The sequence below is a fragment of the Bos indicus x Bos taurus genome, chromosome 3 (assembly GCF_003369695.1).
Source record: "Bos indicus x Bos taurus breed Angus x Brahman F1 hybrid chromosome 3, Bos_hybrid_MaternalHap_v2.0, whole genome shotgun sequence".
Classification (NCBI taxonomy): Eukaryota; Metazoa; Chordata; class Mammalia; order Artiodactyla; family Bovidae; genus Bos; species Bos indicus x Bos taurus.
The window spans coordinates 95,142,115-95,167,391 of NC_040078.1; the positions used below are offsets into that span (position 1 = coordinate 95,142,115).

The 25,277-nt window shown below is 38.1% G+C and overlaps 1 protein-coding gene across 1 annotated transcript in view; it reads right to left on the reverse strand.

Moving 5' to 3' along the window:
- Positions 1–2,104: 2,104 nt before the first annotated feature.
- Positions 2,105–25,277, reverse strand: part of RNF11 (ring finger protein 11) — a 47,423-nt gene continuing 24,250 nt past the window's right edge. Inside the window, exons 2-3 of the mRNA XM_027537298.1 lie at positions 5,363–5,532; positions 2,105–4,195 (exon numbers count right to left, since the gene is read on the reverse strand). Coding sequence (XP_027393099.1) covers positions 4,024–4,195; positions 5,363–5,532 — 342 coding nt within the window. The 3' untranslated portion in view covers positions 2,105–4,023. The remainder of the gene's footprint in view (positions 4,196–5,362; positions 5,533–25,277) is intronic.

Consider the following 25,277-nt stretch of genomic DNA (forward strand, 5'->3'; position numbering starts at 1 on the left):
TAAGTACAAACCCCTTTTGTAAAATTTTACTGAAGCCTCTTAACAAACGGTTTATGGATCAAGAAATGAGTTGTAAAGGAATTTATCTGCATTTTCTGTTCCCATGCAAGAAAATGAAGGATAAATCAAAAAGCAAAGTCTGGATACCTGTTATTGGGACAATCAAAACCTGAATAAACAATCACCCAATACTGATGTTTTCAGACCCAGAGGCTCTCAGAAAAGGCATTACAGAGTACATTTAATATTCCCAAATTACATGTGCCTCATTCATACTAACTTCTATATGGCATTTTAATACAAACATTACTGTGTTATAATGTAACTCTTAGAGCTTAAAAAACCATGTATTTTTCTCTAGTTAAAAACAATAATTTATGTGAAGAGAAAACAAACCGTCCACTTAACTTTCCCTAAATACATGAAGTGGACTTGCTACATCTTTCAAACCACTCAGAAAAAGCATCATTTTAAGGTGTTTTATATAATGTAATCGAGCAGTTAACAGTCATTCCCATTAAATCCTTATGTTTCACTTGAAATTTCTACAAACTAAAGCTCTGTCTAAATCCAAATTATGAGCATTAATTAAATTACTGCCTGGCCATAAGCAAGTGTCTGTTCTGACAATACAGAACTGAAGAAAAATTCGCAGGCCATTTCTTGATAGCTCTCAGGTCAGTCACCTAACAGTGGGTCAATCAGTAATGACATTTAGTGCAAAGATGAAATTTTGTAGCTGGACATTTTTACTCCACACTTTTTAATTTAATGATGGCAAAATATTTCTGAAGTGGGACCAGGAAGAAATTAGAAGGAATTAAACTCTGTCCTCCAAAGGAGTAACAGAAGGCAGTCAGAATATGACTGAATGACCCTGAGGGCTCCCATGGCCACCCTCACATGATGTGGACAAGCCGCGCCGAGCCTGAGTCTTAGGGAAGCCTAGGAAAGGGGAGCTACACGGGACGCAAGCAGGGGCTACAAACGATCTTTTTCCCGACCCAGTAAAAGAACAGATGACCTTTAAATTCAGGTGAGTAAATTTAGTATTACTTCAGGAGATACTAACCAAAAACCCACTTTTTCTCATGTCCACTGGTTTCAAATTTAAAGGCTTAAAAAATCAGCTGATTAGCTATGATGCACTTAACATGCAAGTGTCAAGTGTCCTCAGCTGACTCTGAGAAACTGATCTGCTAGCCAATGCCTTTGTAAGCAAACATGGCCACCAACTGTCTACATTTAGGAATTATGCCAAAAAACTTACCTTTTCTATTTGCCATTTTCAGTCTAAGGACCACAGGCAGTTTTACTTTGTACTCCTTTATTGTTAATCCTTTTTAAAAATGTATGCTTCCCTAAAGAGGAGCTTTGCACATAGAGAACTTGTTACTTCGATGCTCACTATATATTCTGCTTTATGTCATATAGACACCAAAAGTAGTTGGGAGAGTCAATACCTGTTATAAGAGATGTCTTATAAAGAACACTCATAGCATTTAAAAAGTTTGTGTGAACCAAACTCCAAGTATCTGAAAGTATTTCTTCTATGGTTTACATTTAAAAGAGTAAGATTCTTTTATTTTTTCCTGGTCAGGCTTTTCAGACATTTCAAATCCTACAGCCAAGCCTGAACACGTTTTACCCAATCCCAATTATGCTGGATAACAGGGTAATATGCCTATTATTTGCTTTAGAAAATTTAGAAGCTACCAAGCGTCTAAACTTATGATTAGATGATAGTAAAAGCCAAGCCATAAAAAATACTTCCCCCAAAGTTTATATATATACCTAGAAAACTAAAGGCAATTAATTAAATTTATACATGTGTGTTCTGAAGAAAGGATTAGATAACTTGGGAGAATTGATTCTTATGTAATCAATTCTAACTTTAGCCCTTTACAACTGTATTATAACTTTATTTAACTTGGTAAAAGCCAAAATTGATGGTTCCTAACATGGTATGTGGAGATCAAAATTAAAGAATACAAAGTACCTTATTAAAAAAAAAAATTCAGCTCAATCTTGGTTCCCTCAATATTACCGCCAAACTTCTGTAAAAGAAACCTGTTAATAAAGAAAGACTAATAGCAACATAGAAGATGATTAAAAAAAAATGTTCATTTACCAATTTTGACAATCTAGAAAAAAAGAAAGTCTGACTATAACACTTGATGACAGACATCATGTTTAAGTAGAAAACACAAAGATAAAAAATATCGCTGAAAATATTGCACAACTTCAGGTGTTTCCTCCAAATTTGCTTTATGTAATTGGATATAAATTAATGAACAAAAACTTAAGCAAGATACATGTAACAATTTAACAGAACCTGATAATCTATAATTTCTTTCAATTTTTCTCAAACTCATCATGGGGCTCATAAGAAAATTAACCAACATGGATACTGCTACAGTTGAATGTCAAATCTTTAAGTGCTTATAACATACTTAATTCTTCTATAATACAATTATGAAGAACCCTTCAAGAGACTTGACTTGTGTTTTGTATGCAGAAAAGTGTTAAAGAGTCAAATATTCAACTCAATACAAAATAATAAGAAACATTTCTGATTTGTTAAGGTTGAGATTGCTTCTCCTTTCGCTAATGAATGATTTTTTAGTTGTAATTATCACTGAGCCAAACAAATATGTCACCTTCTAGTACATAACAAAAAATAAACACATGCTAAATGGATAAAACATTACAAACTACATCTTTGCTAGACCATCTCTACCTCTAACACTTCAGAAGCTTAGAGTTTCAGAGAATTCCTACATTTAACTGCAAGAAAAAGATAAAGTCCTTTTTTTGAGATCACAACTATGATGTCATGTGGTTATACAAATTCTGCATTTGTGTGCAAAACATTAATTAAACACATTTATCTTAATTCTCCCTGCTTAGAATTGTCAGTCAACTAGCAGGACTTTCCTTCCAAGAAACAGAGACTGAGATGTGTTTTATGTAACTTCAATAACCTCAGCAATACAACAAGAGATGCAGTATCCTTTTGCTATGGTTCAAGACAACAGGGAAGGTCACAGGAAAGAAAAAATCAAAATTGTTACAACTGAGAAACTTTCTCAGTTTAACCATGTTGCCACTTTCATTTTTACATAAGCATGGTGGCATAATTCAAGCTGAATAAATCAGAATTCCTAATATTTAAAATTTACCTTGACTTTTAATTATCACCATATTAACAACCAAAATAATTATCACCATATTAACAACCAAAATAATTAGATGAAACACATAAGAAAGGCTAATATTAAACCTGACTTCACTAGAGTTGGTTTCTTGACACATTAACTGATTTTTATTTTAATAGAAAAGGGATAGTGCATCTCAGTTTGCTTACAAGCTAGGAGATCACTTTGAATTCTGCATTTCCTAACTGCAAACAGATATAGCACTTATAACAGGTTATAAATAAACTGGTTTTCAAGCATAGAGCCAGCCCCAACGATAATAATACACTATTTAAAAAAGACCTAAGGCAATGAATTCCATTTCCAATGGAAAAAAAGAACTGTGCAAACAAGCTTAAAACTACTTTTTTTGTGCCAGTGTTATAAAATGTAGCTTTTAATAAAACCTTGACCCAAATGCCAGCAACTTCAGAAAAGAATTTGGGTGGGGGAGAAGAAGAAAGTTATTTCATTTAGGAAAAAACAACCACTATCTTTTTCCTAATCTTTGACACACACAATTGAAACATATACAGCTGCTGTAACACTTTACACAATTCCTATGTACTGGAGCAATAACAAGATCTAAATACAATTATATTTTTAAACACTGGGTCAAGGCTTTACATAAAAATACCATCCTACTTTTCCCCCTAAGTTTCTAAAATATCACGTACTTTCCCCAACATCTGCAGCCATTCAGGAAATTTTAGGAAACTTTTGTGCATGATCTTAATTCCTAATCCCTGGCTCTTTGGGCTCAGTGACAAAAGATCAAAACCACCAAAAATGATGGTTCACTTGAAGTCAGATGAGAGACCCTGGCTCAATTAGTCTCGTAGGACGAAAGCAGTGCTGCATCAACTGGCTCCATGCAGGAGGGGCACGTGAAGGATCTCATCAACCAGTCATCTATACAGTCCAGGTGATAGATGTGCATGCACGGCAGAAATCGAATTGGGTCCCCATAAACAAAGTCCATCATACAGATCACACACCTGTTGGGGTGAGGGAGAGAAATGAGAGAGTATTTTTAGACAAGTGATCTATCTAGAATACTCTTTAAAATCCGTATTACAAAGACAGTGTTAATATGAACAGACAAAAACGGCTTCCTGTCATTCTATCACCTAAGCATCCAGACGGAATTTTTTCTTAGCGTTATCCTGCTACAATCTCTTATTTCAATCACCTGGGAATTTGAAGAGTTTGAGAGCAATCAACAAAGAGAAAGGTATCAGATAGGAATCAAGTCCACTGCTAGAACAGTGCTTGTAAAAACAGCTACATATTACAGAAGACACCTTAAGGAGGATGTGAAGCTTTAGTAGATAAGAAACCATGTTAGATTAATTTTATTTGAACTGAGTTTTCAGTGTAAGCCCAGGAAGCTTTCACTTTAATAACTACATATAAATACAGAACCACTAACCCTAAATGGTGCTACAGCTCAAACAGCCAAGCACAGCATAATAAATTACTTTATGTCTGTGTTGGTAAAGATCATTCTTAACCTACAAGGAAAATAGTTGTTCTCAGGGATTCTCAAACAATAATGAACTCTGAAGGAAAAATCTCCCTGAAGTAAAATTTTATATATAACTCATCAGACTTAGTACAATTATTCTATAAATTAAGAAATAGATAAGATTTTCCTCATATCACTAAAATCCTTAGCAAACAATTTTAACCTCTATATAACCTACCGAAGTATTCCTCTATTATTGTTTTTCACTAACTAGAACTATGGTAACTATCTCTGCACATAAAACTCTGGGAGCTGAAGTGAGGTACATATTCTAGGATAGGTCTCTAAAATTAACTGTCTCAAAGGGTTTAGATCTAAAGGTCCATGAAATATTGCCAAACGGCTTTACCAATTGACTAGGCCACCAGCAATGCTGGTACTAGTTCACACTTATTACACGGGTAAATAATTTTTAACTGACATTAACTGTCATCCAAATGGACACAGACAACCTATAAAATGGTCAGAATTTGTACCATCGTTTATTCTTTTTTATACGAAAATTCTTAATTTCTACATCTAAACAAATTTTTGCCCAGAATTCATTAAATATCTGACTCTTAAAATGCAACAGAATATTTTTAAAAAACAAATCTCTGAAGAAAGACCTTTGAAACATGTATAAATTAAAACTTACTCCCGGATCTTTTTTTCTGATCCATCTCTTCCAGGGTCATAAACTCCTTTAGGCAGATGCTGTATAAGGCCTATTCTTTGAGCTATCCTAATTTGTTCCTCTTCAGTCAGCTGAGTTGCTAGGCGAGTCTGGCTAGGTGTTGGATGATAGACCGGAACTGGAACTTGTTCCTAAATTTTTTAAAATGGAGAAAATAATTATTTTTTAAAAAATCTGTTTTCTAGGTAATGTTTTCCTTTTGTTTCTTCCTTTTTGGGCTGAGGAGGGGACCTTGGAGAGGGAGGAAATTGGACAAATACGCACTGGCATCAAATTCTGTTAACCCTGCCTTAACTTTAGCATATCTGACTTACTGTTAAAGGATATAAAAACAAGGTTTACAGTAAAACTGGCATGGAATGTTAGTTGAAGTATTTCCATAGGAAAACCACATAACACAGACATATTCATTCCTGATACACAAACATAAATCAATGTAATTAATTAACCAAATGGACTGTATTCAATATTCTGTAGGCCACAATGGGAGTTTCATGGTCTTGGTATATATCATTATTTACATTAGAACTGGCCATTACAGATTCTTCTCATTTGCAAACTTGTTATTTCTTTCCATACAGACAACAATCTTAAAATTAATTTTTTGTTTATTTGGAAAGATGAGACATTATCGCAATAAATTCCTGTAAAATTAGGCTTTGGATATGTATTTGGATATGATGATCCAGTGAGCCAAATGAGGCCACCTTCCTTCCAAATGGAAAACACATTCGAGGACTCAACCATGAATCATGCAGTACTGTAGTACATATTAGTTGAAAAAAAAAAACCATGCATAACTGGACCTGTGCAGTTCAAAGCTATGTAGTTCAAGGGTCAACTTTGTTCAAGCAACTGTATTGCTTTATTTTTCTACTCGCTGTGCTGTGCTTAGTTGCTCAGTCATGCCTGACTCTTTGAGACCCCATGGACTGTCACCTGCCAGGTTCCTCTGTCCATGGACATTCTCCAGGCAAGAATACTGGAGTGGGTTGCCATGCCCTCCTCCAGGGGATCTTCTCAACCCAGGGACTGAACCCAAGTTTCCCACACTGCAGGTAGATTCCTGTCTGAACCATTAGGGAAGTCTCACATTTATGAGATAATTTTATTCACACTCTTTATACATTGTTTCAACAGATATCTGAGTATCTGTTATGTGCTAGGTGATGGGGAGTGAAGTGTAAACAAAATAAAGTTCCTTGATTGATGGAGAAAGCTACGTTATTAGATAAGATACTCAGAAAAAACCTCTGATGAGACATCTGGGAAAAGATCTCAACTCGATGAAAACAATGAAGATAGTTCATCTCTGACCTAATGATTTCATTGTGGCTAAAACCATTTTTGAGCCACCTAATACAGTGTTTCAGATAACCCCTCTACTGAATAAATTGAGACATAACACTTTCAATCTATGTATAACGTCTTCATAGGAAAACTTACATTAAATCACAACTATCTATTCACATTAACATTAGAAAATGTTATTTTTATTCATCCTGTAGGATTATTCATGATCTCTACAATTTAGGCATTTGTTTACAATGATAGCCAACATGTGCAAGTAGGAGATTATGCCTTCAGGAATAATAGCTGAATTTGTTGACACAACCTTTTTTAACAATTTGAAAAAACTGTTTAACAACTTAAAAAAAATTCTGTGAAATAACCTCCCTAAGTATTCAGAACTAGCATCAGCTGAGGCTGTTTTTAGTCAATGGTTTCTGGGGTTCAAAAGAAAATAACAGAGAGCACCCATAATGAGACTTTGTAAGGGCTCAAGTATAAATATGCTTTTCAAAGAGAAATTTTAGGGGCAAGTCTCAGATACATATATATTAGGCTCAAATACTGAAATATTTAATTCAAGGAAAAAGACATTTCATCACAATGTCTCTTAAAGATACGATTATGTTCCCTTAAATTAGCCCTATTCTTATAAACCCGTTTTTTGACTAGTTGAGTTTCTGGTCAAAGGCAATTCAACTCAAGACTATTTCTTTTGAGATTCAGAACAAATATGTAATTAAAGATCTCAAAAAAAGGTAAATTCTTATCAAATAATGTTATATTCTATGACACAAGTAAAATGCCAGTAGTTCAAAGTTTCATGTTTAATAAATTCCCATATGAAATCAATGATTAATACTTTTAGCTCATCTAGAAAATAATAACCAAGCATATGGATACTTATCAGAATTACATTCTTCATCCAAATATTTAGTTCATTTCACATGCAAAGAACATATTTTATTATTATCAAGTATGGTTTTTGGATCCAGATAACCTTGGATTACTGTCAAAGTTACTTCTCTGCCAGTACAGCCCTGTTGAAGAGATTTAGCCTATCTGGATTACCCTACCTTATATGGTTGCTGTTAAGACTTAAATGAGAAAGACGGTGAACCTTAGAATGGCAGGAACTCACTAAACAGTGGCTTTTATAACTATCAATATTGCATTTGAAGAGCTCTATTACTTCAGCCCAATTAGCTGTTTCCTGAAAGTTTCAAGCTTGTCTCTCTTACTGCCTTTGTTCTTGGAATTCCCTCTACTTTCCCCTGCAGGTCCACTGGTTCAAAGCATATTAGTGTCTTGTCAATGTAAAACTTTACCCGATCCTCCTCCTTGCCACCCAATACTGATACACACTGCCTTTAGCCTTATATTACATGTGTCTGCCTATAAGAGAATTTAGATTAAACAGAATACAGTGAAACTTCAGTTAACAAATACAGTCATTAAGCAAGAAGAGGATGTCAATTCTAGCTTTCAAAGAGGAAGTGAGGTACAAAACTGCATTGCACAGCATGAAAGCTTTTCTTCAGTCCTATAAAAGTTACATGACTTCTGTTATTAAAGATCATAGAAATGGCTATTGCACCTCTGGCTTAGATATTCACCTATTAAAGGTTTTATACCTAGTGGGCAATTTTTTTTTTTTTTCCTGAGCTCAAACCATTTTATGGTTTGAGGGGCTTCAGGGACGGTCAAAAAGCTGGGAGGACAATGAGATTCAATGTCCTTCTCCGGACCATCTGCCCAGCTTCTACTAGGACTACTGTACATATAAAAGTTCATTAAATAAATGTTAGCTACTATTACTGTGGCTCCACCATTATGTGACAGCATTCCAACACTTTAAGAAACGAACTAAATTTTCAATTTTGTATTTCAACTATACCTCAATAAAGCTGAAAATGAAATAAAACAATTTTTTTAAAAAGAAGAAATGGACTAGACTATGACAGAAAGAAGTAAAACATTTCAAAAAAGAATCTTTAAGAACAACTTTCTCATTTTACAGGCCCAAGCTTGCCTACAGTTACATCTGATCTGGTAGACAGAATGCCCGAAGAACTATGGACAGAGATTCCTAATATTGTACAGGAAGCAGTAATCAAAACCATTCCAGAGAAAAACAAATAAGAGAAAGCAAAGTGGTTGTCTGAGGAGAGTTTACAAAAAGCTAAGAAAAGAAGTGAAAGGCAAAGGAGAAAGGGAAAGATACATCCAACTGAATGCAGAGTTCCAGAGAATAGCAAGGAGAGATAGAAGAAAGTCATCTTAAGTAACAAGGCAAAGAAACAGAGGAAAAAATAGAGTGAGAAAGACTGTGAGATCTCTTCAAGAAAACTGGAGATACCAAGGGAACATTTCATGCAAAGATAGGCACAATAAAGGACAGAAACAGCAAATGCCTAAAAGAAGAAGAAGAGATTAAGAAGAGGTGGCAAGAATATACAGAAGAACTATCCAAAAAGGTTTTAACGACCTGGATAACCACAATGGTGTGGTCACTCACCTAGAGCCAGACATCCTGGAGTGTGAAGTCAAGTGGGCCTTAGGAAACATTACTACAAGCAAAGCTAGTGGAGGTGATGTCATTCCAGCTGAGCTATTTTAAGTCCTAAAAGAGGATGCTGTTAAAGTGCTTCACTCAATATGTCAGCAAATTTGGAAAACTCAGCAGTGGCTAGAGGACTGCAAAAGATCAGTTTTCATGCCAATCCTATATAAAGAAGGGCAATGCCAAAAAATGTTCAAACTACAATTGTGCTCATTTCACATGCAAGCAAGGTAACGGTCAAAATCCTTCAAGCTAAGCTTGAATTGTATGTGAACTGAGAACTTCCAGATGTACAAGCTGGATTTAGAAAAGGTAGAGGAACCAGGGATCAAATGGCCAACATCTGCTGGATCACAGAGAAAGCAAGGGAATTCCAGAAAAGCATCTACTTCCACTTCACTGATTATGCTAAAGCCTTTGGCGATGTGGATCACAACAAACTGTGGAAAATTCTTAAAGAGATGGGAATACTAGACCACCTTACCTGTCTCCCAGGAAACCCGTATGCAGGTCAAGAAGCAATAGTTAGAATGGGACACAGAACAATGGACTAATTCCAAAGTGGGAAAGGAGTACATCAAGGCTGTATTCTGTCACCCTGCTTATTTAATTTATATGCAGAGTACATCATGTGAAATGTCAGGCTGGATGAAGCACAAGCTGGAATCAAGATTGCTGCGAGAAATATCAATAACCTTAGATACGCACACGATACCACTCCGATGACAGAAATCGAAGAGGAACTAAACAGCCTCTTGCTAAGGGTGAAAGAGGAGAGTGAAAAAAGGCTGGCTTAAAATCCAACATTCAAAAAACTAAGATCACAGCATGCAGTCCCATCATTTCACAGCAAATAGATGGGGAAAATATGGAAACAGTGACAGATTTTATTTTCTTGGTTTCCAGTATCACTGTAGATGGTGACTGCAGTCATGATATTAGAAGACACTTGTTACTTGGAAGAAAAACTATGAAAAACTCAGCATATTAAAAAGCAGAGACATCACTTTGCAAAAAAAAAGTCTGTATAGTCAAAGCTATGGTTTTTCCAATAGTCATGTACGAATATGAGAGCTGGACCATTAAGAAGGCTGAGCATTGAAGAACTGATGCTTTCAAACTGTGGTGCTGGAGAAGACTCTTGAGAGTCCCCTGCACAGCAAGGAGATGGAACCAGTCAATCCTAAAGGAAATCAACTCTGAATATTCATTGAAAGGACTGATGCTAAAGCTCCAATACTTTGGCCATCTGATGCAAAGAGCTGACTCACTGGCAAAGACCCTGCTGCTGGGAAAGATGGAGGTACAAGAAAAGGGCAACAGAGGATGAGATGGTTGGACAGCAGCATTGACTCAGTGGACATGAATCTGAGTCAACTCCGGGAAATAGTGAAGGACAGGGAAACCTGGCATGCTGCAGTCCACGGGTCGCAGATTTGGACATGATGATATGCGTTGGTGCACGTCTTTTTTTGTTATTCTACTGAGCCTTTGGCAGGCTCTTTTAATCAGGTGTTGTGTCCTTCAACATGGGATAGCTCCTCTCAGGCCCTCCTGTGCCCATGCAGCCACTGCTCCTTGGACGTTGGGTTGCTCCTCCGGGCCGCCACCCCTGGCCTCGGGCTTAGGGGTGTGGGGTAGCTCCTCCCGCCCGCCGCCCCTGGCCTCCGGCTTGGGGTGTGGAGTATCTCCTCCCGGCTGCCGCCCCTGATCTTGGACGCGGGGTAACTCCTCTTGTCATCACCCCTGACCTCAGACGCGGGGTTCTCTCATCGCCACCCCTGGCCTCGGACGCAGGGTAACTCCTCTCGTTGCCACCCCTGGCCTCGGACGCTGGGTATCTCCTCTGGGCCACCCCGCCCTGACCTCGGATGCGGGGTAGCTTCTCTCGGCCGTTCCTGCGCCGTCACAGTCTGGTACTCTCGGCCGCTGCCCCTGACCTTGGAGGTGGGGTAACTTCTCTTGGCCACCGCCCTTTGGGCATGGGGTCCTCCCGGCTTCTGCCCCTGACCTCGGACGTGGGGTGGCTCCTCTCGGCTGTGTGCGCCCAACCAGTAATGCTGAAGAAGCTGAAGTTGAACGGTTCTATGAAGACCTACGAGACCTTTTACAACTAATACCCAAAAAAGATGTCCTTTTCATTATAGGGGACTGGAATGCAAAAGTAGGAAGTCAAGAAACACCTGGAGTAACAGGCAAATTTGGCCTTGGAATAGAGAATGAAGCAGGGAAAAGACTAATAGAGTTTTGCCAAGAAAATACACTGGTCATAACAAATACCCTCTTCCAACAACACAAGAGAAGACTCTATACGTGGACATCACCAGATGGTCAACACCGAAATCAGACTGATTATATTCTTTGCAGCCAAAGATGGAGAAGCTCTATACAGTCAGCAAAAACAAGACCAGGAGCTGACTGTGGCTCAGACCATGAACCCCTTATTGCCAAATTCAGACTTAAATTGAGGAAAGTAGGGAAAACCACTAGGCCATTCAGGTATGACCTAAATCAAATTCCTTATTATGATTATACAGTGGAAGTGAGAAATAGATTTAAGGGCCTAGATCTGATAGAGTGCCTGATGAACTATGGAATGAGGTTCGTGACATTGTACAGGAGACAGGGATCAAGACCATTCCCATGGAAAAGAAATGCAAAAAAGCAAAATGGCTATCTGGGGAGGCCTTACAAATAGCTGTGAAAAGAAGAGAAGCAAAAACCAAAGGAGAAAAGGAAAGATATAAACATCTGAATGCAGAGTTCCAAAGAATAGCAAGAAGAGATAAGAAAGCCTTCTTCAGCGATCAATGCAGAGAAATAGAGGAAAACAACAGAATGGGAAAGACTAGAGATCTCTTCAAGAAAATCAGAGATACCAAAGGAACATTTCATGCAAAGATGGGCTCGATAAAGGACAGAAATGGTATGGACCTAACAGAAGCAGAAGATATTAAGAAGAGATGGCAAGAATACACAGAAGAACTGTACAAAAAAGATCTTCACGACCCAGATATTCACAATGGTGTGATCACTGACCTAGAGCCAGATACCCTGGAATGTGAAGTCAAGTGGGCCTTAGAAAGCATCAGTATGAACAAAGCTAGTGGAGGTGATGGAATTCCAGTTGAGCTATTCCAAATCCTGAAAGATGATGCTGTGAAAGTGCTGCACTCAATATGCCAGCAAATTTGGAAAACTCAGCAGTGGCCACAGGACTGGAAAAGGTCAGTTTTCATTCCAATCCCAAAGAAACGCAATGCCCAAGAATGCTCAAACTACTGCACAATTGCACTCATCTCACACGCTAGTAAAGTAATGCTCAAAATTCTCCAAGTCAGGCTTCAGTAATCTGTGAACCGTGAACTTCCTGATGTTCAAGCTGGTTTTAGAAAAGGCAGAGGAACCAGAGGTCAAATTGCCAACATCCGCTGGATCATGGAAAAAGCAAGAGAGTTCCAGAAAAACATCTATTTCTGCTTTATTGACTATGCCAAAGCTTTTGGCTGTGTGGATCACAATAAACTGCTGAAAATTCTTCAAGAGATGGGAATACCAGACCACCTGACCTGCCTCTTGAGAAATCTGTATGCAGGTCAGGAAGCACCAGTTAGAACTGGACATGGAACAACAGACTGGTTCCAAATAGGAAAAGGAGTTCGTCAAGGCTGTATATTGTCACCCTGTTTATTTAACTTATATGCAGAGTACATCATGAGAAACGCTGGACTGGAAGAAACACAAGCTGGAATCAAGATTGTCGGGAGAAATCTCAATAACCTCAGATATGCAGGTGACACCACCCTTATGGCAGAAAGTGAAGAGGAACTCAAAAGCCTCTTGTTGAAAGTGAAAGTGGAGAGTGAAAAAGTTGGCTTAAAGTTCAACATTCAGAAAACGAAGATCATGGCATCCGGTCCCACCACTTCATGGGAAATAGATGGGGAAACAGTGGAAACAGTGTCAGACTTTATTTTTCTGGTCTCCAAAATCACTACAGATGGTGACTGCAGCCATGAAATTAAAAGACGCTTACTCCTTGGAAGGAAAGTATGACCAATCTAGATAGCATATTCAAAAGCAGAGACATTACTTTGCCAACAAAGGTTTGTCTAGTCAAGGCTACGGTTTTTCCTGTGGTCATGTATGGATGTGAGAGTTGGACTGTGAAGAAGGCTGAGCACCAAAGAATTGATGCTTTTGAACTGAGGTGTTGGAGAAGACTCTTGAGAGTCCCTTGGACTGCAAGGAGATCCATCCAGTCCATTCTGAAGGAGATCATCCCTGGGATTTCTTTGGAAGGAATGATGCTAAAGCTGAAACTGCAGTACTTTGGCCACCTCATGTGAAGAGTTGACTCATTGGAAAAAGACTCTGATGCTGGGAGGGATTTGGGGCAAGAGGAGAAGGGGATGACAGAGGATGGGATGGCTGGATGGCATCACTGACTCGATAGACGTGAGTCTGAGTGAACTCCGGGAGTTGGTGATGGACAGGGAGGCCTGGCGTGCTGCGATTCATGGGGTCGCAAAGAGTCGGACACGACTGAGCGACTGATCTGATATGATCTGTGTCCTTCAGTTTCTGAAAATTTTTTTAGAAGTTGATTTAAAAAATATATTTATTTATTTATTTAACTGCATCAGGTCTTAGTTGTAGTAACAACTGCTAAATAATTACTGACAATACTGGAGTTAGAATTCTGGTCTCTGTTTTAAGCTGGTAATTTCCACTACATCATGCTTGGTTGCTGGACAGCAAGGAGATTCTCTCAGTTAAATGATTTGGATTTTGTCTGTTTGCATTACACTGAAATGACATTTTAAGAAAGCTATCATTTGACAGAAAACAACAAAATTCTGTAAAGCAATTATCCTTCAATTTAAAAATAAATTATCCAGCAATCCCACTGCTGGGCATACATACTAAGGAAACCAGAATTGAAAGAGACAAGTGTACCCCAATGTTCATCGCAGCACTGTTTGTAATAGCCAGGACATGGAAGCAACCTAGATGTCCATCAACAGATGAATGGATAAGAAAGCTGTGGTACATATACACAATGGAGTATTACTCAGCCATTAAAAAGAATACATTTGAATCAGTTCTAATGAGGTGGATGAAACTGGAGCCTATTATACACAGTGAAGTAAGCCAGAAAAAAAAACACCAATACAGTATACTAACGCATATATATGGAATTTTAAAAGATGGTAACAATAACCCTGTGTACGAGACAGCAAAAGAGACACTGATGTATAGAACAGTCTTTTGGACTCTGTGGGAGAGGAAGAGGGTGGGATGATTTGGGAGAATGGCATTGAAATACGTATAATATCATATATGGAATGAGTCGCCAGTCCAGGTTCAATGCGGGCTAGTGCACTGGGACAACCCAGAGGGATGGTATGGGGAGGGGGAGGGAGGAGGGAAGAGGGTTCAGGATGGGGAACACATGTATACCTGTGGTGGATTCATTTCGATATTTGGCAAAACCAATACAATATTGTAAAGTTTAAAAATAAAATAAAATTAAAAATAAATAAATAAAAATTAAAAAAAAAAAAATGAGGAACCTAAAGCCTAGAAAAACTTAATTCCAGCTCCAGGTCCAACAACTAGTTACTGGCAAAATCTAGTCTAGAAATACAATTATCATTTCTCTGTTTTTAACAAGGAGAAAAAGTATAGTACTAGTATTTATTTTTTTGATTTAGCAATGTCAATCAGGAAGTTGGTAATAAAAGGAATAGGTTTGTGCAACTAAGCTCTATTAGGTTCGTTCATAAAATCTTTTAAGATTGTATTGGTTAAGGTGTACTATATATTGACTATTATTTGGCCTCAGAGTAGGTAACTACTTTTTGTTTCAGATGTTAACTGTAGATGACTCATGTTAAAAATACATCCAAATTAAAATGTTTTTGATTAAGAATATCTGCTGATTATGATGGATGTCTACATGTTTTATTGTAAATTCATTTGAAAAAGGTATGCAAATATTGTTTAAAAAAAAAAATCATGTTAGCTTTCTCCTGGCTTTGAAGCAAAAGAAATACACATAAGTTCCCCCAGCCCTCCCCCAAAACAACAAAAAAGTTATGTTTTTCTTAAGGTAACTACTGAACTCTTAAAAATAAATTTAAATGTTTTATTTTTAAAAAAGCCATCAAAGTAGGAATTTCTAATAAAGTTATACATTTTTTTCATCTGCAATAAAGGTTTTGTAATTTCAACAACTTCCAGAATTTAGAATTTCAAAAAACATCAACTCTATCTTGAAACTGTCTCATAAAATAGATTCTATTGCTAATAAAAAAAATAGAATCCTGCACCCCCCCCACCCCCCTCCTATCTAGAGTACCTTTGCAGAATCCTAGGAATCAATGAAACAGTTTTAAAAATACTGCTATTTATGAATACGGGATTTTCAGTCTGAAAAATTTGAGTCTCTGATACTTTCTGCAGTGAATAAGTTATTTGAACCCTTTGCTTTCTCCCGATCCTCAAATGCCTCTGGTTTGCAAACTTCAGGCTAACTGCAATTGCCCGTGGCTTTGGTCTTAGCTTTCTGGCTTGTCTCTGAACACAAGCAACTCTTTGGCCTCTGTTGTAATCCCTGCCAGCTAAGATTTTCAACCCCTGAATTATGACTTCCAATTTAGACTATTTTTTGTATTCTCAGTCCCAGATCAACTGACTGCCATCCACATCAAGATATGACTAATTCGAAAGTCAGTGGAACAAATAGTGTAAGACTGTGGGTAGTATAAGACTCCTTAATCCTTGACCATACCTACTATTAGTACAAACAAAAAGACCTATACTACAGACCAAAACACCTTAACTGTCTCTTAAGCATGTGCTTATAAAAGGCTCAATTTCTTTGGTCTTGTGGTTCACGTATGGGCACAGAGAACACAGAAAGCAGAACAGAAAAGGAAAGCTCTACCTTATGAAGAAGCATATTAATAGACACAAAACCAAAACTCCGATCTCTTATTCGTATTATGGATGTATTTTCTTCTTTGGTATTTTTGTTAAACCAAAGGAACCCTCTAGAAATTTTAGATGATTCACCATTCTAATTTCAGTTTACATGTAACTTTTCAGAAACCCTCTACAGAGAAGGAAATGACTAAGAACTCCTAATATTTTAAAGATGGCCTCTCTCTTCTTACGACACACACCTAGTTTTATTCCCATCATACTTACTAAAAATGACCTTAAGGAAAAGTTATTGTTAACTAGCTAGAGAGCCAATGGTATTTTCTAAGTGGCAAAATAGAATATAGTCAGAAGACTAGAATGGAAGATTGGACAGGGATATAAAAATGGCAATTTTTAAAAGGCTGGATTCTGGGACATTCCCTAATTGATAGCTCACTGTGCCTCAACTCTTTGTGTGAACAATATGATTTATGCTGAACATGTTTTCCCTCTGGGAGTCTAGAATTTTGGTATATGCTAGGCAGTGAATGTCTATTCAATACTTTGGGCTCCCCTGGTAGTTAACACTTCACACATGGTGGCACAATGCTGTGTGACTCCACCAGGAGAGAACTCTTAGAAGCCTGTGCCTTTCCCTATAGACATATGCACCTTTTTTCACCAACTGACTTGTGTTCTCCTGCAATAACAACTCATAACTGTGATTACAATTATATGCTAAGAACTATGAGTCCTGCAATGGAACTGAAGATCTAGATGGTAAGTAAGAGTGATGGAAGAACTCCCTGGCAGTCCAGTGGTTAAGGCCCCGTGCTTCCACTGCAAGGGGGATAGGTTTGGCACTCCCTCCCCGACTCCCCAAAAGAGAGTGGTGGATAAGTGCTGCATTGACTCTTTCTCCTGTTTTCAAATAGTTTACTTGGTGATGTTCACTAGGCATGCTTCTTTATGGACTTCCCTGGCGGTCCAGTGGTTAAGACTCTTGTGCTTCCACTGCCGGGAGCATGTGTTTGATCCCTGGTCGTGAGAACTAAGATCCTGCCTGTTTTGAGAAGCGGCCCCTCTCCTCAAGAAGAGAAATGCTCCTTTGTGAAAAACATGTTTTGACAATGACAGTTACACAGTTTTGCGTTTTATTTCTATTTTTCAAAGTAAGTTCAAAGGAACTAATATTCTGAAGTTATTAAACACAGAGAAAAACATCTCTGACACAGAAGTGTTACATGCTGAACTGCATCCCCCAAAATTCTTATGTTGAAATCCTAACCCCCAGAACCTCATGATGTGATCGCACCTGGAGTCAGAAATGTGACTTTTTGTCCTGGTCTGTTTTCCTGCCCTATACTCTTCACTAATAACCATGTCCATGTTGACAGCTAAAAATATTACCTAAATATAAGTGATTCACAAATTTATATTCCAGTCTAGATCTCACTTTTAAACTCCAGGTTATACTTTGACAGTTCTAATTCGATGTCCAAAAATGAACTGCCCTCCAAAACCTGTTCCTCTTCTCTATCTCAGTATATGACAGGACTACCTTTTTAGTTCTGGAAGACAGAAACATCCTTGGCACCTTCCCCTCCTTTAACTACTGAAATGCTGATGGAAGTCTGTTGATTTCTTTCCATGTCTACTGCCAATACTTCAGTCTAAGTTCCCATTTCTTTCCTGATGTACAATATTAGCTAGCAAAATCTCAATTTGTTTTCTACCTAGAAGTTAGAGCAATCTGCAAAAACAAATCCAACCCTATGCTCTCCTCAACATACATTAAAAACCCCTTCAATAGATTTCCCACTGCTCTTAGGATGGAGTCCAAAGTCCTTAACAAGACCTCCAACACCTTGCATAAGTCTACCTACCACCCATCCTCTCCTTTTTCATCTGACAACTCACTCACTGCTTTCTAGTCTTACTGGCCTTCTTTCAGATCCTCTAAAGAAGCATGATCTCTTCTATGTGAAGTCATAGCACCTGTTGTATTTGCATAAAACACTCTCTTCCACCGTTACTCTTGCTTGGTGGTGGTTTAGTCACTACGTTGTGTCTGACCCTCAAGACCTCAGGGACTACAGCTCACCAGGCTCCTCTGTCCATGAGATTTTCCAGGCAAGAAGACTAGAGTGGGTTGCCATTTCCTTCTCCAGGGGTTCTTTCTGACCCACGGATCAAACCCTGGTCTCCTACATTGCAGGCAGATTCTTTGCCAACTGAGCTACCAGGGAAGCTGACTCTTGCTTAAACACTTCTTTTTTCTTCCTTCAGAGTTCAGGTTAACTTCCATTTTTTCAGATATTTTCCCTAACCATTCTTTTCTATTATAGGCTCTTTTACACCAAGTAACTTCCCTTCAATAGCGTTTGTCATAGTTGTAATTTTATATTTAGTTATATGTTAACTTGAATGTTGTCTTTCCCACCAGACTGTAACATCCCTGATAAAGAGTTGTGTCTGCTTTTGCTCCTCACTGGATGGACAGATGAATAAATGACCTACTAAAAATGTTACCTACTAATAGCTAAAAATAGTCACCCATTAACTGACTGCAGTGTTCCTTCACATTTTAGTTTTTTCCTTTAGATTTTTAAGAACCCGTAATCAACTGTCAAATAATTATTAAAGTTAGTATACATATGCTATAATTCTGGGATTACAGAGCTGCTTTGGCTTGTCCAAGTATATTCTTTAAAAATGACTAATAATAGTACATCCATCACTTCCCCTCCAAAAGTGAGCCCTAAATATGATTTTGAAAACCTGTGGGAAATGTTTACAAATTAATCACTGATAATGTGAGTTACTCAGTGTGTCCGACTCTTTGGACTGTAGTCCACACACGTTCTTCTGTCCATGGGATTCTCCAAGCAAGAATACTGGAGTGGGTTGCCATTTCCTTCTCCAGGGGATCTTCCCACTTGAAATGTACAAGGGCCCTTAGGACAAAATGAATGGATTTATGAAAATCTAAATCACCAATGTAGTAAACTGCTAATTAATATAGATGCTGGGAACCTTTGAGGGTGGTTCACTTGACTGTCCTCACCTCTCTAAGAAAATGATTCAAGTAGTATTTTGTGCCTGGGCTAAAAAGGTGACTGTGTGATTATCTGACTAATGTATTCCTTCACCAATTTGTAAGTTTAACAACGGCAGAGATTATATCCATTTTGCTCACCAATATATACTGTTCACCTAGCACAGTGTATCATTCACGTTAGTAGAGATTCAAACATTACTGGATAATTGAATGATTTAAATGAAAGCACTCATGTTCCTGAAATCCATGTTATATATTCATATCAAGATTTTGTAAACACACTATGAACATTTTTCTAAGGACCTGGATTATGCCACAATAAAACCAAAAAGGAAAACTTAATATAAATTATAACCAACATTCCTTCTCCAAGAGATGATCTGGTTTGTTGCCTCTGTGATACTTTTACCTATCTTTCTATCCCATTGAAACTTCAATTTAAAATTTATCCAAAATCAAACTAATGATCTCCTACTCCCATAATTTTTCTTAAACTCAGAAATTTTTTGTCCACTATCTAGGTTAATGATAGAGAAGTACAGTGGAAGGAACAGATATATCACAGAATTTCAGCCTCTGGCACTTATTAGGTATGTGACCATAGGCAAGTTAATACCGCTAAGGTTTCTCATCAGAAAAATGTATAGAATACCCATCTTAAAAGAGTGCCATAAGGAATAACTAAGAAAATGCACAAACCACGACAGGGGCTCAAATATCTGGGCCTTCCTATACAGACATCTAGAGTCATCCAAGGTAGACATCTCTTCCCCCCGCCATTCCTTTAGCCCTATCATCTACTTAAATGTCTTATGTGCTGTGCTAAATCGCCTCAGTTGCGACTGACTCTTTGTGACCCCATGGATTGTAGCCCACCAGGCTCCTCTGTCATGGGATTCTCCAGGCAAAAATATTGGAGAGGATTGCCATGCCCTCCTCCAGGGGATCAAACCCATGTTTCTTGTGGCTCCTGCACTGCAGGTGGATTCTTTACCACTGAGACACCAGGGAAGCTGAGTGGTTCAGTGGTAAATGTCTTATAATCTTTATCTAACTACCATTTATTTCCTCAATGTCAATAGGAGACATATATGTACTTGCCCTGTGAGTTTAAATCTTGTGAAAGAGGGAATTCACTGTAAGAGAAGCAAATATATTCAAATAAATTTAAACTTTTTTTCCTCCTTAATGCTTTCAGTTCAGTTCAGTTTCTTGTCATGTCTGACTATTTGCGACCTCCATGGACTGCAGCACGCCAGGCTTCCCTGTCCATCACCAATTCCCAGAGTTTGCTCAAACTCATGTCCATTGAGTTGATGATGCCATCCAACCATCTCATCCTCCTGCCTTCTCCTCCTGCCTTCAATCCTTCCCAGCATCAGTGTCTTTTCAAATGAGTCAGTTCCTCACATCAGGTGGTCAAAGTACTGGAGTTTCAGCTTCAGCATCAGTCCTTCCAATGAATATTCAGGACTGATTTCCTTTAGGATTGACTGGTTTGATCTCCTTGCAATGAGGGACTGACTCTCAAGTGTCTTCTCTACACCACAGTTCAGAAGCATTTCTTTGGCTTTCACCAATTTGGTTGCATCAATTCTTCGGCGTTCAGCTTTCTTTATAGTCCAACTCTCATATCCATACATGACTACTGGAAAAACCATAGCTTTGACTAGACAGACCTTTGTTGGCATAGTAATGTCTCTGCTGACAAGACGTGGTCCACTGGAGAAAGGAATGGCAAACCACTTAAGTATTCTTGCGTTGAGAACCCCATGAACAGTAAGAAAAGGCAAAAAGATGATACTGAAAGATGAACTCCCCAGGTTGGTAGGTGCCCAATATGCTACTGGAGTGGAGAAATAACTCCAGAAAGAATGAAGAGACAGAGCCAAAGCAAAAACAGCGCCCAGTTATGGATGTGACTGGTGATAGAAGTCTGATGCTGTAAAGGACAATACTGCATAGGTACCTGGAATGTTAGGTCCACGAATCAAGATAAATTGGAAGTGGTCAAACAGAGATGGCAAGAGTGCTCAGTCGTGTCCAACTCTTTGCGACCCCGTGGACTGTAGCCTACCAGGCTCCTTCCTCCATGGGATTCTCCAGGCAAGAATACTGGAGTGGGTTACCATTTCCTTCTCCAGGGGATCTTCCTGACCCAGAGGTCAAACCGGAGTCTCTGGCATTGCAGGCAGACGCTATAACCTCTGAGCCACCAGGGAAGCTTTTAAGAATCAGTGAACTGAAATGGACTGGAATGGGAGAATTTAATTCAGATGACCATTATATCTACTACTGTGAAGAATCCCTTAGAAGAAATGGAGTAGCCCTCATAGTCAACAAAAATGTAGTACTTGGGTGCAATCTCAAAAACAGAATGATCTCTGTTCATTAATGCTTTAATTCCCCACATAAGTCTTCATGCAAAAAAAAACAAAAACAAACAAAAAACCCCAAACAAAAAGCCCAAGAGAATCCAAGCAAAAGTATCTGCCTTAAAGAAAAGGAGTAATTTAAATTAAAAATGTGTTCGGAAAAGAAATGCAGCATCATGGAAAGGGGTAGAATAGAAAAAGAACAAAGGATTACAAGATGTGCTGAGGCAGAGAAAACAGAAAAGACAGGGTCAGTCACACAAAAAAGCAAGGGCTGACTTTCTGATAAGGTAAACCTCTGAAGTGTTCCAGTTGTTTGTTAATAAATAATGAAGCATCTATAAAATTATGAAAGTTATGAAAAATAAAATAGGCTCTAATCTCAGGGAGTTTAAAAGTCAAGAAAGACATAAACAGATCAAAGTCTAAATATATCTATTTGAAAGGCACTATATTAAAAATTGGACCCAGTTTACGGAATTATGATATAATTTCAGAAACTAAATAAAACAATGCAGTGGGGAAGTGCCTAAATAATGTGCTGAGGCTGGAAATAGTACAAGTCTGGTCTGTGGTAAAGGAAAAATAAAGTCACTGCTCAAGAATGCAGCTTGTCACCAAAATCTGTATCCTTTCCTCCAGAAGAGTTAGTTCTTCTGATTTTCTCCTTACAGCCGTACAAGCTGCTGCTGGCACCACCCCCTCCCCAGCTGCAGTCTCCTACTGGGAATGTTTTTCTGCATTTTGCCAGACTGAAACAAGGCCATAAAATGGAGGATTTGGAATAAATTATCTCAATGCATATTCTAACTCTGATGTTCAATGACTCCTGACCAAAAAAACTCAAACCAAACAAACAAAACCCCAAAGACTAGCATTAATACAATTCCTGAACCATAAAGGATAACAATTATACACTGAGGGGAAAAAAAGCCAGTATCCCATCAATGACACTGACAAATGATATGTTTTAATGCGAAAGTATACAAACCAAAGTGATCTACATGGAAAAGGAGCACTGCTTCCAGGGAGGCAGTTTGCATTTGTTTGCTTGTTTTTTATAGAAATGAAAAAGTTGGCTTATTTCATTCACTATATATTCACTGAGCACAATATCCTAATTGGTAGACGGCTGGTAGGCATTATTACTATAGGCACTTAGCAATAGCAAGTCATTGGATAAATCCATCTAAAGATCAAGAGAACTGAAATCAAGGTGACATTTGGAGACGAGGCACAAATTACAATATTTCTTAAATACTCAATCACATTTCAGGTGCTATTTTAGGCAAAGGAGATATAGTGATGACAAAGATAGATGAGTCCTGTCCTTATAAAGCTTAAATCCCCTATAAGTAGGGGGATACAGAGATAGCAAACAAGGTGATTACCACACCAATGGCTCCTATCTCTAAATTGTCCATGACCTGGCAATTCTTGGGACAGGCATACATTTCAGTGGATCCACAGGCCAGTCAACATTTGATGAGTTGCACCTACTGACTGGTGAAGAGAGGATGAACCAAGAGACTGTCTTCTCTTAGAACTGGAACACTGAATTAATTGACCTGAAAGGTACTGAGCAGCAAATAAGAGATGTGTAAACTGAGGTTTTGAGGAAACTGATGGTATTAAAGACAGATTAGAAATGCTGAGTAAAGCAGATATTAGGAAAGCCCACAGATGAAAAACCCCGAAGTCCCTGGGTAAAAGAACTGGGAGACGCTGGCTGCCTTGGTTCCTTTACAGTTTTTTGATTCTAACCCATGTGTATATCATTCAAATAAAGCATCTTTCCTCTGAGTTAATTTTTGTCTAAAGACTCTCGTAAGCACCACCACTGTTTTCTTTGCTAAATGAGACCTAAATTAGCCTACCTTTTCCTTTTCATCAAGCAAATTGGTTTCCAGAGGGGAAATGGTACCAAATGACTGACAAAGAATTGTTAACCAGTGGAGCTGATTTCCAGGGTAGTTGTAGGTGAAGAGATATTCCCCTGACTGACTGCATAAATTATTGTTGGAACCACTTCTTTGCTACAGCCAAAAAATACTGGCATTTTTCTCATTTAAGCATCCTACCAGCTTAAAGAATAAGAATATACATTTCAATAATTACCTTTCATCCTTAAACATAAGATGCAAATGTATGACTACCTGAAAGCTAACAGTAATAAGCCCTAGCTACTGCTGCTGCTGCTGCTGCTGCTGCTAAGTTGCTTCAGTTGTGTCCGACTCTGTGTGACCCCATAGACGGCAGCCCAACAGGCTCCCCCATCCTGGGATTCTCCAGGCAGGAACACTGGAGTGGGTTGCCATTTCCTTCTCCAATGCATGAAGGTGAAAAGAGAAAGTGAAGTCACTCAGTCGTGTCCAACACTTAGCGACCCCATGGACTACAGCCCACCAGGCTCCTCCATCCATGGGATTTTCCAGGCAAGAGTACTGGAGTGGGTTGCCATTGCCTTCTCCAATAAGCCCTAGAGTTTTCTGCAAAACCAGAGCTAGAATATACACAGCCTTTAAGGAGTTAAAAGATGAAAGCTTTAAAAAGGTATTAATTCCAAAAAGAATATGTTTGTAGCAGCCAAGGGTTGGCTTTGGATCTCAGGAAGTCTGTTATTGCATTTACTGCACTAAGTTCTCTAACAGATACCTTTCTCTCTTTTTTAAAAGTTAATATTTGAAGGACCAGGGCTAACATCACCAAAAAAACTAATTCCCTCTAAAAACTGGTGAACTTCATTTGTAAGAATTCTACAAAACTCTTTAGGAGGTATATTTATTGGATTCTAACAGCTTTTTGCTATTGCTGTTGAAGTATAGTTGATTCACAGTATTATATTAGTTAGGTTCAGGTATACAGCAGAGTCATTCAATATTTTTATAAACTACACTCCATTTAACCCTACTACAAAACAATGACTATATTTCCCTGTGCTGTACAATATATCCTTATCTATTTTATACACAGTAGTTCTTTGGCAACCTACAACTTAGCATATTTTACCCATGTTGTAGCATGTATCAAAATCTCACTCCTTTTTACTGCTGAATAATAATACTGTATTGTATGTATGTCCACACTTTGCTTAGCCATTCATTAGTTGATGGACATTTGGGTTGTTTCCACTTCTTAGCTATTACAAATATACTGCTATGAGCATTTGTGTACAAGTTTATGTATGGGGATGTTTTCATTTATCTTGGGTATACACCTAGGAGCAGAATTGCTGGGTCATATGATAATTCTAAGTTTAATCTTTTGAACAACTGCCAAACTGTGTTCCAAAGCACTTGTACCATTTTACGTTTCCACCAGAAGTGTATGAGGGTTATTTCCTATTTCATCACATCACTGCCAAATCTTATTTTCTTTTCTGTTTTGTTTGTATATGGTGATCCTTTTTAAGACACAGATATCTTGGCTCTCAATGTTGTGACTGTATTAAATACTGAGATGCTAATACTTTTCTACTACACTGCTCAGATTATGCTAAATATTAGCACCTGCAAGTCTTAAATTAGAAAATGAGGTTGAATATTTAGATTCTTTGAGCTGAATTCCAGGGGTCAGGTCATCAGGAAATTTCTAACCAGTAAGCAGAATACAGAATACAGAGTTCTTAAGTCCTTTTGCTAATGAACCTCAAAAGAA